Source organism: Panthera tigris, chromosome D1 (assembly GCF_018350195.1).
Source record: "Panthera tigris isolate Pti1 chromosome D1, P.tigris_Pti1_mat1.1, whole genome shotgun sequence".
In the NCBI taxonomy this organism is placed as follows: Eukaryota; Metazoa; Chordata; class Mammalia; order Carnivora; family Felidae; genus Panthera; species Panthera tigris.
The window spans coordinates 109,397,951-109,409,326 of record NC_056669.1 but is presented as its reverse complement, the minus strand read 5'-3'; the positions used below and the strand labels follow the sequence as shown (position 1 = coordinate 109,409,326).

At 54.2% G+C, this 11,376-nt stretch overlaps 1 protein-coding gene across 6 annotated transcripts; it reads left to right on the top strand.

Annotated features, from left to right (window-relative positions):
• Positions 1–1,969: 1,969 nt before the first annotated feature.
• Positions 1,970–6,929, top strand: TMEM134 (transmembrane protein 134). 6 transcript variants are annotated; one of them, XM_042958675.1, is made up of 9 exons: positions 1,978–2,213; positions 3,098–3,173; positions 3,652–3,741; positions 3,894–3,970; positions 5,527–5,645; positions 5,924–6,007; positions 6,173–6,217; positions 6,435–6,488; positions 6,576–6,929. In XM_042958675.1, exons 1-9 carry the CDS (start codon positions 2,071–2,073, stop codon positions 6,656–6,658), a joined length of 771 nt encoding a protein of 256 aa, XP_042814609.1. In that variant the 5' UTR covers positions 1,978–2,070; the 3' UTR covers positions 6,659–6,929. The 6 variants fall into 6 exon arrangements, with proteins under 6 accessions (XP_042814610.1, XP_042814611.1, XP_042814613.1 ...); XM_042958676.1 differs by lacking the exon at positions 5,527–5,645 and having other exon boundaries at positions 1,970–2,213; positions 3,098–3,162; XM_042958677.1 differs by lacking the exons at positions 5,527–5,645; positions 5,924–6,007 and having other exon boundaries at positions 1,970–2,213; positions 3,098–3,162.
• Positions 6,930–11,376: the final 4,447 nt, after the last annotated feature.

Here is an 11,376-nt window from a genome sequence, read left to right as displayed (position 1 = left end):
GCATTGTTAACGAAGGGAAACTCGGACAAAGTAAGGAGACAAAGAGAAGAGATATGTGCAACACCAAAGCACTGATACTTAGCTGTGTGTAGACATGCAAATCAGTAGAAAGAAGGCTAGAAACCCAATAGAAAAGATAGACAAAGGCTCCCCAAAGAGACAATTCACAGAAGAGGGAACCACCGTGACTGCCAAGTGCACGAAGAGCTATTCAAATTCCCTAGTCATCAAGAGAACCCAGATGGAAGTTAGGAGCCGCTTCAGATTCGTCAGATTAGCAGGCATCAGAAAACTGGAAAGCCAAGTGCTGATGGCAAACCAGAACCCTCGCGGTAAGTGTGGAAGTTCCAACAGCCACCCAGGAGAGCACCGTCGGTGCTTTGTGAAGCCGAGGGTGCGTGTACCCTGTGGCCTGGAAGTCCCACTTCGAGGAGAATTCTCCCACCGTCCATAAGGAGACAGTTGAAGACAGGTGTTCGCAGCAGTGACGTATGTGACAGGGGCACTGAGGCCAAGCTAAGGGGTGCATCACTGAAGGGTGTGGGGCATACTAAGAGTACTGGATGCTCGGCGTGGCATATTACATGCAACTGGCAGAAGTAACAAATGAGATGCATGTGGAAAACATTAGTGTTGAGTGTAAAACCGTAAACAGGATGAGTCTTACACACGACAGCATGTTTGTAAATTGCAAGCATCCATATAGGAGCCAAGCCATGTATAGAAGAGAACCAGACAGGATTCAAGGAAGCTGCCTGAGGACACCGAGAGGGGCCTTGTTTACAGTGGTGATGCGTCACAAACCGAGGAGGAGGCAAGAGTCAACTCTGCCCATGAGGTCATACAATGAAGTGTGGTGGGTGGGGGACGAGCATCCCTGGAACCAGGGGAGCTTGGGTTCCAGCCCCAGTTCTACCACCTGTAAGCACTGGGGATTTGGGCAAAGCATTCATTCATTTCGTCCACACATATTTAACGAGCATCTCCTCAGGGCCAAACACTGTTCTGGGCACTGTGGACACGCTGGTGAATAAAACAGTGTAACATAAGTTACCCTCCGATAAGTGCCGTGTAATGTGATACTGACTTTAGATTGCATCATCACGGATGGCATCTCTGACACCTGACTTTCCAGCAGGGATGCAGATGATGAAAGGACCCAGTTGTGAAAGAGCAAGGTTAAGTGCTTTCCAGGCATAGGGAACAGCATGTGCAAAGGCCCTGAGGTGACAATGAGTTTGGCCTGTGTGGCTGGGTAGGTGAAAGAGGGGCAGAGGGGGCTTGAGGAGATTGAAGATGTAGGCGAGGAACAGATCATTCACAGCTTTGTAGGCCTTAGTCAAAAAGAGCTCAGATATTATTCTAAACACAATGGAAAACCAAGAGACAGTTTCGTACAGAGTGACTTAGCAGCATACTTTAAAAACAAAACAAAACATTGTTTTCCTTAATAGTGATACACAGAGAAAAAGATGAGATATATTTTAAAAGATCACTTTGGCTGCTGAGTGGAGACTGGATCGGAGTGGAAGCCACATAAGCTTTCTGAGCCTCAGAACCCACACCTGCTATGGTGACAATACCCAACCGGTGCAGAGCCGCGGTGAGTCAAGGTGGGAACACAGTCTGGTCCTAGGAGTCTCCTTGGCACTCGAGGCGCAGGCTGGGACGCGCAACGCTCCATCTCGGGCCTGGGGTGCCCCTCCAAGCCCAAGACACAGACCTACGAATTGCAAGCGAGCGAGCGCTGCACCCGCTGTGGCTCGCGTAGGCGGCCGCTGGGAGGCGCCGGAAACTCTGCGCCGTCCCCAAAGGAGGGCCCGCCCACTGGCCCGCTCGGCGCTCGGCAGCTCCGGCCTGCCGAGGGCGAGCAGGGGCGGGGCCGTTACGTGGGGGCGGGGCCTCGGCCGGGGCGCCGGAGAGTCGCAGTCCTAAGCCTACAGCACGGGGCGGGGCCTGCGTGCGGGGGCGGGGCCGCGGCGCTCTGGGCTGGCGGGCTCGGATGGCGGCGGCGCAGGGCTCCTGAGCGGGCCGGGGCCATGAGTGCCGCCCGGCCCCAGTTCAGCATCGATGACGCCTTCGAGCTGTCCCTGGAGGACGCGGGCCCGGGGCCCGAATTCAGCGGGGTCGCCCGCTTCGGGCCGCTGCACTTCGAGCGCCGAGCCCGGTTCGAGGTGGCCGACGAGGACAAGCAGTCCCGGCTGCGCTACCAGGTGAACGGCCCGGCCCACCTCAACCCCAGCCCGGGTCCGGGGGGTACCCCAGGCCGAGGCCGGACCTTGGAGAACCCCAACTCAAGGGAAAATCTGTCTAGACGCCCCTACCTACGTAGCCACTGATTCAAGGCCCTGCCCAGACCCTCCCAATTCTGATTTTGGTCCCCAGCCACCGAACCCGGGAGTTCTTCCCCTAGCCCCAGCTGGAAACCCCACCCGGTGTCCCCACTTATCCTGGGTCGGGACCCAACGCCCTCTTTCCCCGCTGGGCTAGAGAGCTCTTCTTGTCCCTGAACCAGATCTTGCCCAAACTCCGGAGCAGACCCTCGAGCCTTCCACTCTCCCGCTTCTGTTCTGGAAGTCCCCACCCCATCCTGCCCCCGCCCCCACTCCCCTACCCCAGAGCTGGAGGCCCTCACTCACCTGATGAGTCCTTACCCATGCCTTGACTCCCACTAAACTGGGAATCTCCAATCTCCCTGAGGGACTTCCCCCAAGATCCTTTTATTCGAGCCTGTATCAGATTTCTGCGCCCCAAACCTGAAAACCGGGACTTTTGCCCTGTGGCACTCCAAATCCGGAGCCTCCATACTGGGCCCCTGAAATACCATTCTGAAAGCTCCACCCTGACTCCCAAACTTGGGGCGCTCCTGGCCCTGGGACCATGCTGGGAGCCCTCAACCAGCACCCCCCCCCCCCTCCTACCTGGGTTTTAGTTTCTGTGAATCATCAAACCCGTTTTGCTGGGAGGGTGGAGGGCCAGGTGAGCAGCTGTCAAGCGGCCAGGCAAACAGCTGTGTGGGCTTGCTCTCCTCTCCCTGAGAAGGGAGGAGGAAGGGCCTGGGCCCAGTAACCCCTCTGAGCCCTGTGTTCTGGAATAGAACCTGGAGAATGATGAGGATGCAGCCCAAGCCTCTCCGGAGCCGGATGGGGGAGTCAGCATCAGGTCAGGGCCAGGTGGGGACCCGGCCTACGCCTCTAACCCTGCTCCTGGCTCCTTTCCCCAAGGTCCCTGGCCAGTTTCCCACCTCACACTACTCAGCTCTGTCACATCCTGTCCTACAAGGATTCCTAGCCTGATCCCCACGCCCCTCATGGGCTCCCCTGTCCTGCAGGGTCACCCTACCCCAGTGCCAGCCTCACCCCCCCCCCACCCCCACCAGGCTCTTTCTCCTGCAGAAAACCCCTAGCCTGGTCTAGCCCCTACCTTCCCCCAGGTCATCTGTCCTGCAGGAATCCCTAGCTCGAATCTGCAGGTTTTTTCCATCCTCGGTCCTGCAGAGACCCCAGCCCTTGAATCCTCCTCACTTTGTCCCCTCTCAGTGCCCCCTATCCCGCAGGGACACCCATCCTAATCCCTGTACCAAGCCCCACCACGTCATTATGACCCCTTCATCACTTGCCCTGCCTCTCCCTGGGCCCACCTGGCCAGCAGGGATTCCGGCCGAACGTCCATCCGCAGCTCCCAGTGGTCCTTCAGCACCATCAGCAACAGCACCCAGCGATCCTACCATGCCTGCTGCAGGTGAGAGCCTGCCCTGCTTAAGCCACCTGCAGTCTGTGACCCCGAACAGGCAGCCCTGGCTTTCCCCCTCAGTCCTCTGGGTGGGGAAGAGTGATGGGAGAGGGTGGGGCCCTTGTCGCTTCTCACACTCATCCTGCTGTCCTGCCCCCCAGCTGGACGCAACACCCTTTGATCCAGAAGAACCGCCGGGTAGTGCTGGCCTCCTTCCTACTCCTGCTGCTGGGGCTGGGTGAGTGCCCCTGTGGGTCCCCTGCCTACCCCCGTGAGGGCGCCGTCCTCCCTTCGTGCAGGGTCCGGGTCCCCCTTGGCACACGGAGCCTCCCTACATCCAGCTGACTGCCATCACCCCACCCCCATTTTACAGGTGAGGAAACTGAGGCCTTAAGGGGAGCAGGCCCGGTCTCCTGGACACACGGCCAGGAAATCACACGTAGTGGAAAATGGAGCCTGGTCCCATGCTCCAAACTTTTCTTTTTTTTAAATTAGCCATTTAATCCCTCAGGGAGCAAAAGAACAACAGCTACCATTTATTCTGTGGCTATTTCAAGCCAGCCGCAGGGTAGGCTTATTTCCGGCCTTACGGAGGTTACACAGAAAGTGAGAGGTGGGACCGTGACCCAGAACCAGTACAGAGACAAGTGCTCAGGGATATGCCCATCCCCGTCGACAGGGATGCTGAGCACCCTGCCGGCCCGACCCACGGAGCACCTGTCGTGTCCCCATCCCTGGAGTCTGAGAGCTGAGGAGGACCCCTCCCTGGCCCTCACCGGGTACACCTATTGCCCAGATGGGGAAAGCGAAGACCAGAGCAGACAGATCTCCCAGCCAGATGTTTTCTGACTCATTCTACGGGGCTGAGGAATCAGCATCCCCAGCAGGGACCTAGGGTCGAGATCAAGAGGGGCTCGTGAGGACAGCCCAGCTGTGGCAGCTGCTCTCCATCTCCCAGCACGGTCAAAGTTCCTAGCCAGAAAGCTGAGCAGCGTCCTCGCCTCGGCTCTGAGTGTCTATGTGTGGGGGGAGGGAGCCACCAACTTCTCCAGTCCCCGCTGCAAGCTGGGCACTGGTCAGACAGGCCACCTGCCTTATCCCATTTCATTCTCTCTCCCAGCACCCACAAGGGCAAGCATTATTACCATCCCAGTCCAGAAATAAGGACAGAGGCTCAGCCAGGTAAAGGGACTTGCTCAGACCTCAGCTGTGAGGTAGATGAGCTGGGATTTAAACCCACATCAGTGACATCACCAGGCCTATAAAGGGCCTTTGTAGGACTTAGAAGACACCTCCTCTGAGTGGGCAGGGCCCCCAGCCCTAAGCCAGGGTGGCAGGTAGTGTTTCAGCCCCCACCATTCCTTTTTTCAGGTGCTCTATACGGGGCACAAGTCACCTAACAGTCCATGGTGGCCCCTCGAGCCTTCATGCCATATCGCTCCCTTGCTGGAAAGCCCAGCTCCCCCACCGCCCCCAATCCCATCCTCTAAGCGGGGACCCAGGACTCTGTAGGTCTGAAAAGTTGATCCAGCCATGACTTCCCCAAACCCACTGTTCTCAGCCAAAGTTCACATCCCTCGTTGGGGTCTACAGGCCCTGCCAGACTCCTCCAGCCCGGGCTCTTGCCTCTCCAGTCTTCCACTCTGGAAGCTCCTGGAAGGCCCCAAGTTCCTTCCAGACTCTAGGCCTTTGCCATGCTGCCCCCTCCGCCCGGAGCATTCCAGTTCTTTTCTGCCTGCACCAAGCCCATAGCAAAGCCTCCAGAGTCCAAGCGCCTCCTCCTTCCACATGCAGCTCCCTGCGTCTCAGTTTCATCTTCTGTGAAATGGGGATGATAATACCTGTTTCATTCAGTCACGGTGACAATAAAGCAGTGCAGGTAACAAGCTTAGCCCAGTGCCTGGCAGCACCTGGTAAGTAACAACTAAATGTTAGCTGCTATAGCTGTCACCACCCCTGCTCAGCGTCATTGCTACCGCCTCCAGGAAGCCCCTCCCGATCCCCCAGGCTCCCCCTGCCGCCTGCTCTGGGCTGCCACACCCCCATCACTGGATTGTAGCTTGGAGTTTCTTGTTGGTTGCACCACTAGGGAAGGGCCATGAGGGCAGGGACCTCATTCGCTTTTCCCTGTGGGATTCCCAGTCCCAGGCACACAGCAGGTGTTCCATAAATGTTTGTCGATTGACTAAAGGCCACACCACGGAGCAGAGGAAAATCTCACTTCAGACATTTCCCAGGCCCTGCCAGGTGCCCTGCTCTGAAAACACAGAGCTTGGTGAGCTTCCCAGGAAGGGTCCTCTGGCTAGGGAACCTTCAGTTCAGATTGGGGACACTCCTGGGGCCTAAGCCTTGCTGGGGGTGGTGGGTGGAGTTCCCCGCCCTGCCGCCAGCCCCTGCCCCCGCCTCCCCCCCTCACCCTCGGGGATCCATCTGTGTGCAGCGCTGATCCTGATCGCCGTGGGACTGGAGGTGGCCCCCTCGCCAGGTGAGCGCCCCCTCCTACCTCCGCAGGCAGCGGGCTTCCCCACAAGAGAAAAACCCCTCCAGGACCCGCGAGCCCCCAACCCCCTCGGAAGTTTGCTTCCACCCTCATAGCAGGAAAGGACCCCTTTCACCGCAGCGAGACTTGACCAGACAGTGACCCGCCCCCCCTCGGTCCCGCCCGGTGCCTCCCAGCCTTGACTCGGCCCCTCCTCCTGCAGGTGTCTCCAGCGCCATCTTCTTCGTGCCCGGCTTCCTGCTGTTGGTCCCGGGAGGTGCGGAAGGGCTCCGGGCAGGGGCGGGGCGGAGCTGGGGGGCGGGCCGGGGGCGGGTCTCGGCGCTGACCGGCCCCGCCCCCGCAGTCTACCACGTGATCTTCATCTACTGCGCCGTCAAGGGCCACCGGGGCTTCCAGTTCTTCTACTTGCCCTATTTCGAGAAGTGAGCCGCGGGCGGACCGCGGGGATCCAGCCTCGCCTGCGAGCGGCCCCAGGGGGCGCTCCTCGGCCCCGCCCCGCTCTGGTTTCCTCATCTCAAGGGAAGGACTGCAGGACCCTCGAGCCCCCAGCCCCCTCGAAGTTTGCTCAGGAAGTTTGCCCACTACCCAGGCCCGGGAAACTCGTCCCTTGCCTGTTCTGTGCCTTAACTTATTCTCGAGCCTGGGGGTTGCTTCGTTGTTGTTTTGTGCTAATAAAAGAATGTACTTCACTCCAGGAGAGACCTTGATCTTCCTTTCCCGCCAACCCTGCCCAGCCCGTCGGCCTGGCCACAGCCCCTCCCGCAAAACCTGAGGGAAGCGCTGGCTGCAGCTGAAGGCTCCAGGACCACCCGTCTCCCCCCCGTCTCCGCCCGTTGTACCCGCGACGGTCCTGATCCTCTAAGACTTGCTCCTCCGTTTTAGGTGCGGAGCTGGGCCAGGGACTCTATCCCGCAAGCCTGGAGCAGCCTCCCGTCACCACCCAGCCCTTAGCAGAGCTGGCCCTGCCCATTTCTCTACCTGGAGGCGCAGCAGCCTTGGTGCCTGCCCAGGGGGCCCTGGCCAAGGGCACTGGGATGACGCAGGCCTGGGGCCTGGAGGCTGGTATCCCGGTTGCAACGTGGCTCTGGGGCCCTGGGCTGCCACAGCTCTGAATGTGGGCCACGACAAGGCAGCAGCCCAGCCCTCTCCGCCCATTGCCCTACTTCCGGGCTCAAGGGTTGGGAGAGGTAGGGGTGAAGACAATGAGAGGCAGGGCGCGTGTAACAGAACCTCCGTGATCGAGGACTCTCCACAGAACAGTGGAAACAAACCAACTCAGAATCTTGGGAAACCAAAGCATCTCAGAATCTCACGAGCCAGGAAACAATCTTTGAGAACCCTGAAATCTGAGATCATAATAGCTACCATTTATCAAAGTCTTAGAAGGCAGCGGGTCCTGCGTTGAGCACTTCGCACAGGTTATTTCTGATAATCACCACCTCGGTCCCATTTTACAGATGAGGAAGCCAAGATCCAGAGGGACTGATTCGCCCAAGGGCAGGGTTGGGAACATAACCCAAGGCTTCCAAGACACCTGGGGGTGGGAGGGAGAGGTGAGGGCACCCAGCCTGTGTGGTCCCCAGCTGACCACCCCAGGGAGGGAGGGCTGACTGAGGAGATCCTGTTCATACACTTAGAGGTTTATACTCTGTCTTCCGAGTGAAACACGAATGGCGATGAGAAGAGACATGGGCTGTGCCGCAGCAGCCAGGAGAATGTCTTTGCGTTTCTGTGACTTTGCTGAAAGAGTTAACACCCAGACTCCTGTTCCCACTCCTGTTCTCCGGGCCCACCCAGACTTCCCAACCTCAGCCCCCAATCTGGGCACTTTTGGGGGCACCAGTCGGATACAGGAATTTCTAAATCAGTGGTTCTCAAAATAGCTGTAGTAAAGAATCAGTGTTCCTTTCTAATCCATCATGGACCAATACTGTGGTGAGATCAAATAACAATTGGAAAAGTGAGATAACAATGACGTTCAGAACATAAGCCCACAATTTGTGTTCCCAGATTAACCAGACCTAAAATTACATTTCAGTGAATATAATCAGAACAAACAGGAAAGAAGGAAAATTATGAAAACTATTCATTGTGAGCAAATAGGTAATTAATAGAGTTGCTACTGTGCTCATAACTTTTTATCATTTCACAATCTTTAAGTTTATTTTTTTTTTTTTTATTTTTGAGAGAGAGAGAACGAGTGCAAGAAGGGGAGGGGCAGACAAGGGGGCGGGGGACAGGGGATCCAAAGAGGGCTCTGTGCTGACAGCAGCGAGCCCGATGCGTGGCTCAAACTCATGAACCATGAGATCATGGCCTGAGCCAAAGTTGGATGCTTAACCAACTGAACCACCCAGGTGCCTCTGTCATTCCACAATCTTAACACCAAGTTATTCCAGAAGTAGTCTCCATATAAGACTACGGCAGGTATAAGCAAGCTATAGCCCACAGGCCCAATACAGTCCCCAAGATAAAAATGGCGTTTATATTTTAGTAACAGTTGGGGGAAAAGTCAAAGAATAGTAAGATTTCTTGAGACAACAAAGTTTACAAAATTCAAATTGCAGTGTCAATAAATCAAGTTTAATCAGTTAATTACCAAATTTCCACCCCAGCCATCCCTGTTTGCATGTGGACTGGGGCTGCTTGGCAATTTTAACTACAACCACAGAGCTGAGCAGTTGTGACAGAAACCGTAGGGTCCTCAAAGCCTAAAATCTTTACACTATCTGGCTTTTTACAGAAAAAGTTTGCCAACCCTTAGTCCATATGAACGTGTTCGACAGAACACTGAATCACAACATTTAAGGTTTTCACGAGGGGCGCCTGGGTGGCTCAGTTGGTTGACCCTCCTGCTTTGGCTCAGGTCATGATCTCACAGCTCGTGAGTTCGAGCCCCGCGTCGGGCTCTGTGCTTGCGGCTCAGAGCCTGGAGCCTGCTTCGGATTCTGTGTCTCCCTCTCTCTCTGCCCCATCCCCACTCATGCTCTGTCTCTCTCTGTCTTAAAAATTTAAAAAAAAAGAATTTAAAGTGCTTGATTTTTGCTGGTTAATGTTTGAAATCCAAACTGGGTTGACAGTAACACTATCCTCAGGGGATCATGAATATCTAAACTCTAAATGCAGCTTCTTTTTCAGTTGAAAAATACATCGATAGTTGTGTCCAGACGAGGAACGTTGGATTTCTTTAGTGAATTGTGACTCATTTTATCCCTAATGCTTTTTGCCTCCTAGCCCATTTCTGTCTGCTATGCCTGTACTTTTATGAGTTTTCTTTGGTTCATTTTCTCCTAGTAAATCTGTGTTGCAAGCCATCACGTTCAGCCTTTTGATTCTCACTATGCTGCTCGAATGTGCCTTAGATCCTACACTCCGCTGTGGGGAAGAGGCTGCTCTCTGCCCCCCAGTAGAAGAACCTTTGGTTTTTAGCTGGGCACGTGGCCACCCCAAATAAAGACTGCATTTCCCAGCATCCTTTGCAGCCCCCTGTACCAGGTGAGGAGCCCTCCCTAATAGAGTATAAGTGGTTCACGCTCTTTGTCCCTCTTTGTTCCTTGTTCCTGCCTCCATCGTGCCACCTGGAAAACATACAAACTTGGGCATACCCCAGCACCTGGTGCAAGGAGCTTGGGTTCCTGAAGACCATACGGCTGGATTTCACCTAAGAAATAAACTTCTCTCCAGTTTAAGGCATTGCTATTTGGTGTCTCTGTCAGTCACAGGGAACCCAATCGAACATTGAAACTTTCTTCTGGGACTGAGACTCTCTTTTAACCAAAAAACGTAATCTGCTTATAATTATTGTAATTTTGATATGTTTAGGGATTACTCCTACCCTCTGTTTTACTTTCTGTTTTAATGTTTTCATGAGGTTTTTCTTTACTTCCTCCCCCCGCCCGCTGTCTAGTCTTCTGGTTTAATCAAGAATTATCCACTTTCCCTCTTTTCTTCCTCTATGGATTGGACCATTGAAGGGAACATTCTATCTCTATTTCTGTTATATTAATGGCTTCAAAATAAAAGATGAAGATTTGCACTGTTTTGAAGTTTATTGCGGGGGAGGGGCAGAAAGAGGGGGACAGAGGATCCGAAGCAGGCTCCGCGCTGACAGCGGAGAGCCCGATGTGGGGCTCCACCTCAGGAACCGTGAGATCGCGACCTGAGCCAAAGTCAGGCGCTTGACCGACTGAGCCACCCAGGCGCCCTGTATTGATGGCTATTCTTAAATGGTTAACAAAGTCTAAAGCTGACCAATGCATCTATTCTCCTCTAGGAAAGATGAGAAAAAGATTTTAGCATATCTAAAGTATTCCCTCCCGTCTTCTGTTTTATTTTGTCTATTTTAGTCCCTCCTTATTTTTAAAATCCCCCAACTTAACTTTTTTATCGTTACTGCCTCTTTAGCTCCACCAATATGTTTACTGATCTCTTTCCTGACCATACTTTAGTACATACCCGCCTTTCTTCTGGTCTCAATTTCCTTCTTACTGAAGGAAATTCCCTTCCGTGAGAGCACACGGGTAGGAAACTCTTATCAGCCTCTGTTTCCTGAAAAAAGTTGATATTTCACCTTCCTTCTTGAATAACGATTGAATGAGGTAAAGTCTTCTTGGCTGGCAATCGTTTTCCTCTGCATGCTGAACAATTTATTCCACTGTCTTCTGGCATTTATTGTAACCAATGAAAAGTCTTTGTAGAGGGGCTCCTAGGTGGCTCAGTCGGTTACCGACTTCGGCTCAGGTCATGACCTCACGGTTCATGAGTTCAAACCCCGCATCTGGCTCTGTGCTCACAGCTCGGAGCCTGGAGCCTGCTTCGGATTCTGTGTCTCCCTCTTTCTCTCTGCCTCTTCCTCATTCGCATTCTCTCTCTCTCTCTCTCTCAGAAATAAATAATAAAACATTTTTAAAAAAAAGGAAGAAGAAGAAGCCTTCGTAGGGCCTAATTTCTGCGCCTCGGTAAGTAATCTGACTTTTGTCTCCAGTTGAATTGTATATAAGGTTTTCTTCTGTGTTCTGAGTTCTGCTGGAATGCATCTAGATATACATTTGTTTCTGTTCATCCTTCTGAGGCTCCACTGTGTTCCTTCCATCTGGGCATTTGTCTTTGTGGAAGTCTTTATGGAAGGGTTTCAGCCGTCACGT

Bases quoted from the DNA above. Each gene is read 5' to 3' on its own strand.
- TMEM134 (XM_042958675.1), top strand. From the start codon at position 2,071: ATGACGCCTTCGAGCTGTCCCTGGAGGACGCGGGCCCGGGGCCCGAAT. The intron at 3,971-5,526 runs GTGAGTGCCCCT...TTCCACATGCAG, and splicing joins ACTCCTGCTGCTGGGGCTGG to CTCCCTGCGTCTCAGTTTCA. The intron at 6,008-6,172 runs GTGAGCTTCCCA...ATCTGTGTGCAG, and splicing joins CTCTGAAAACACAGAGCTTG to CGCTGATCCTGATCGCCGTG.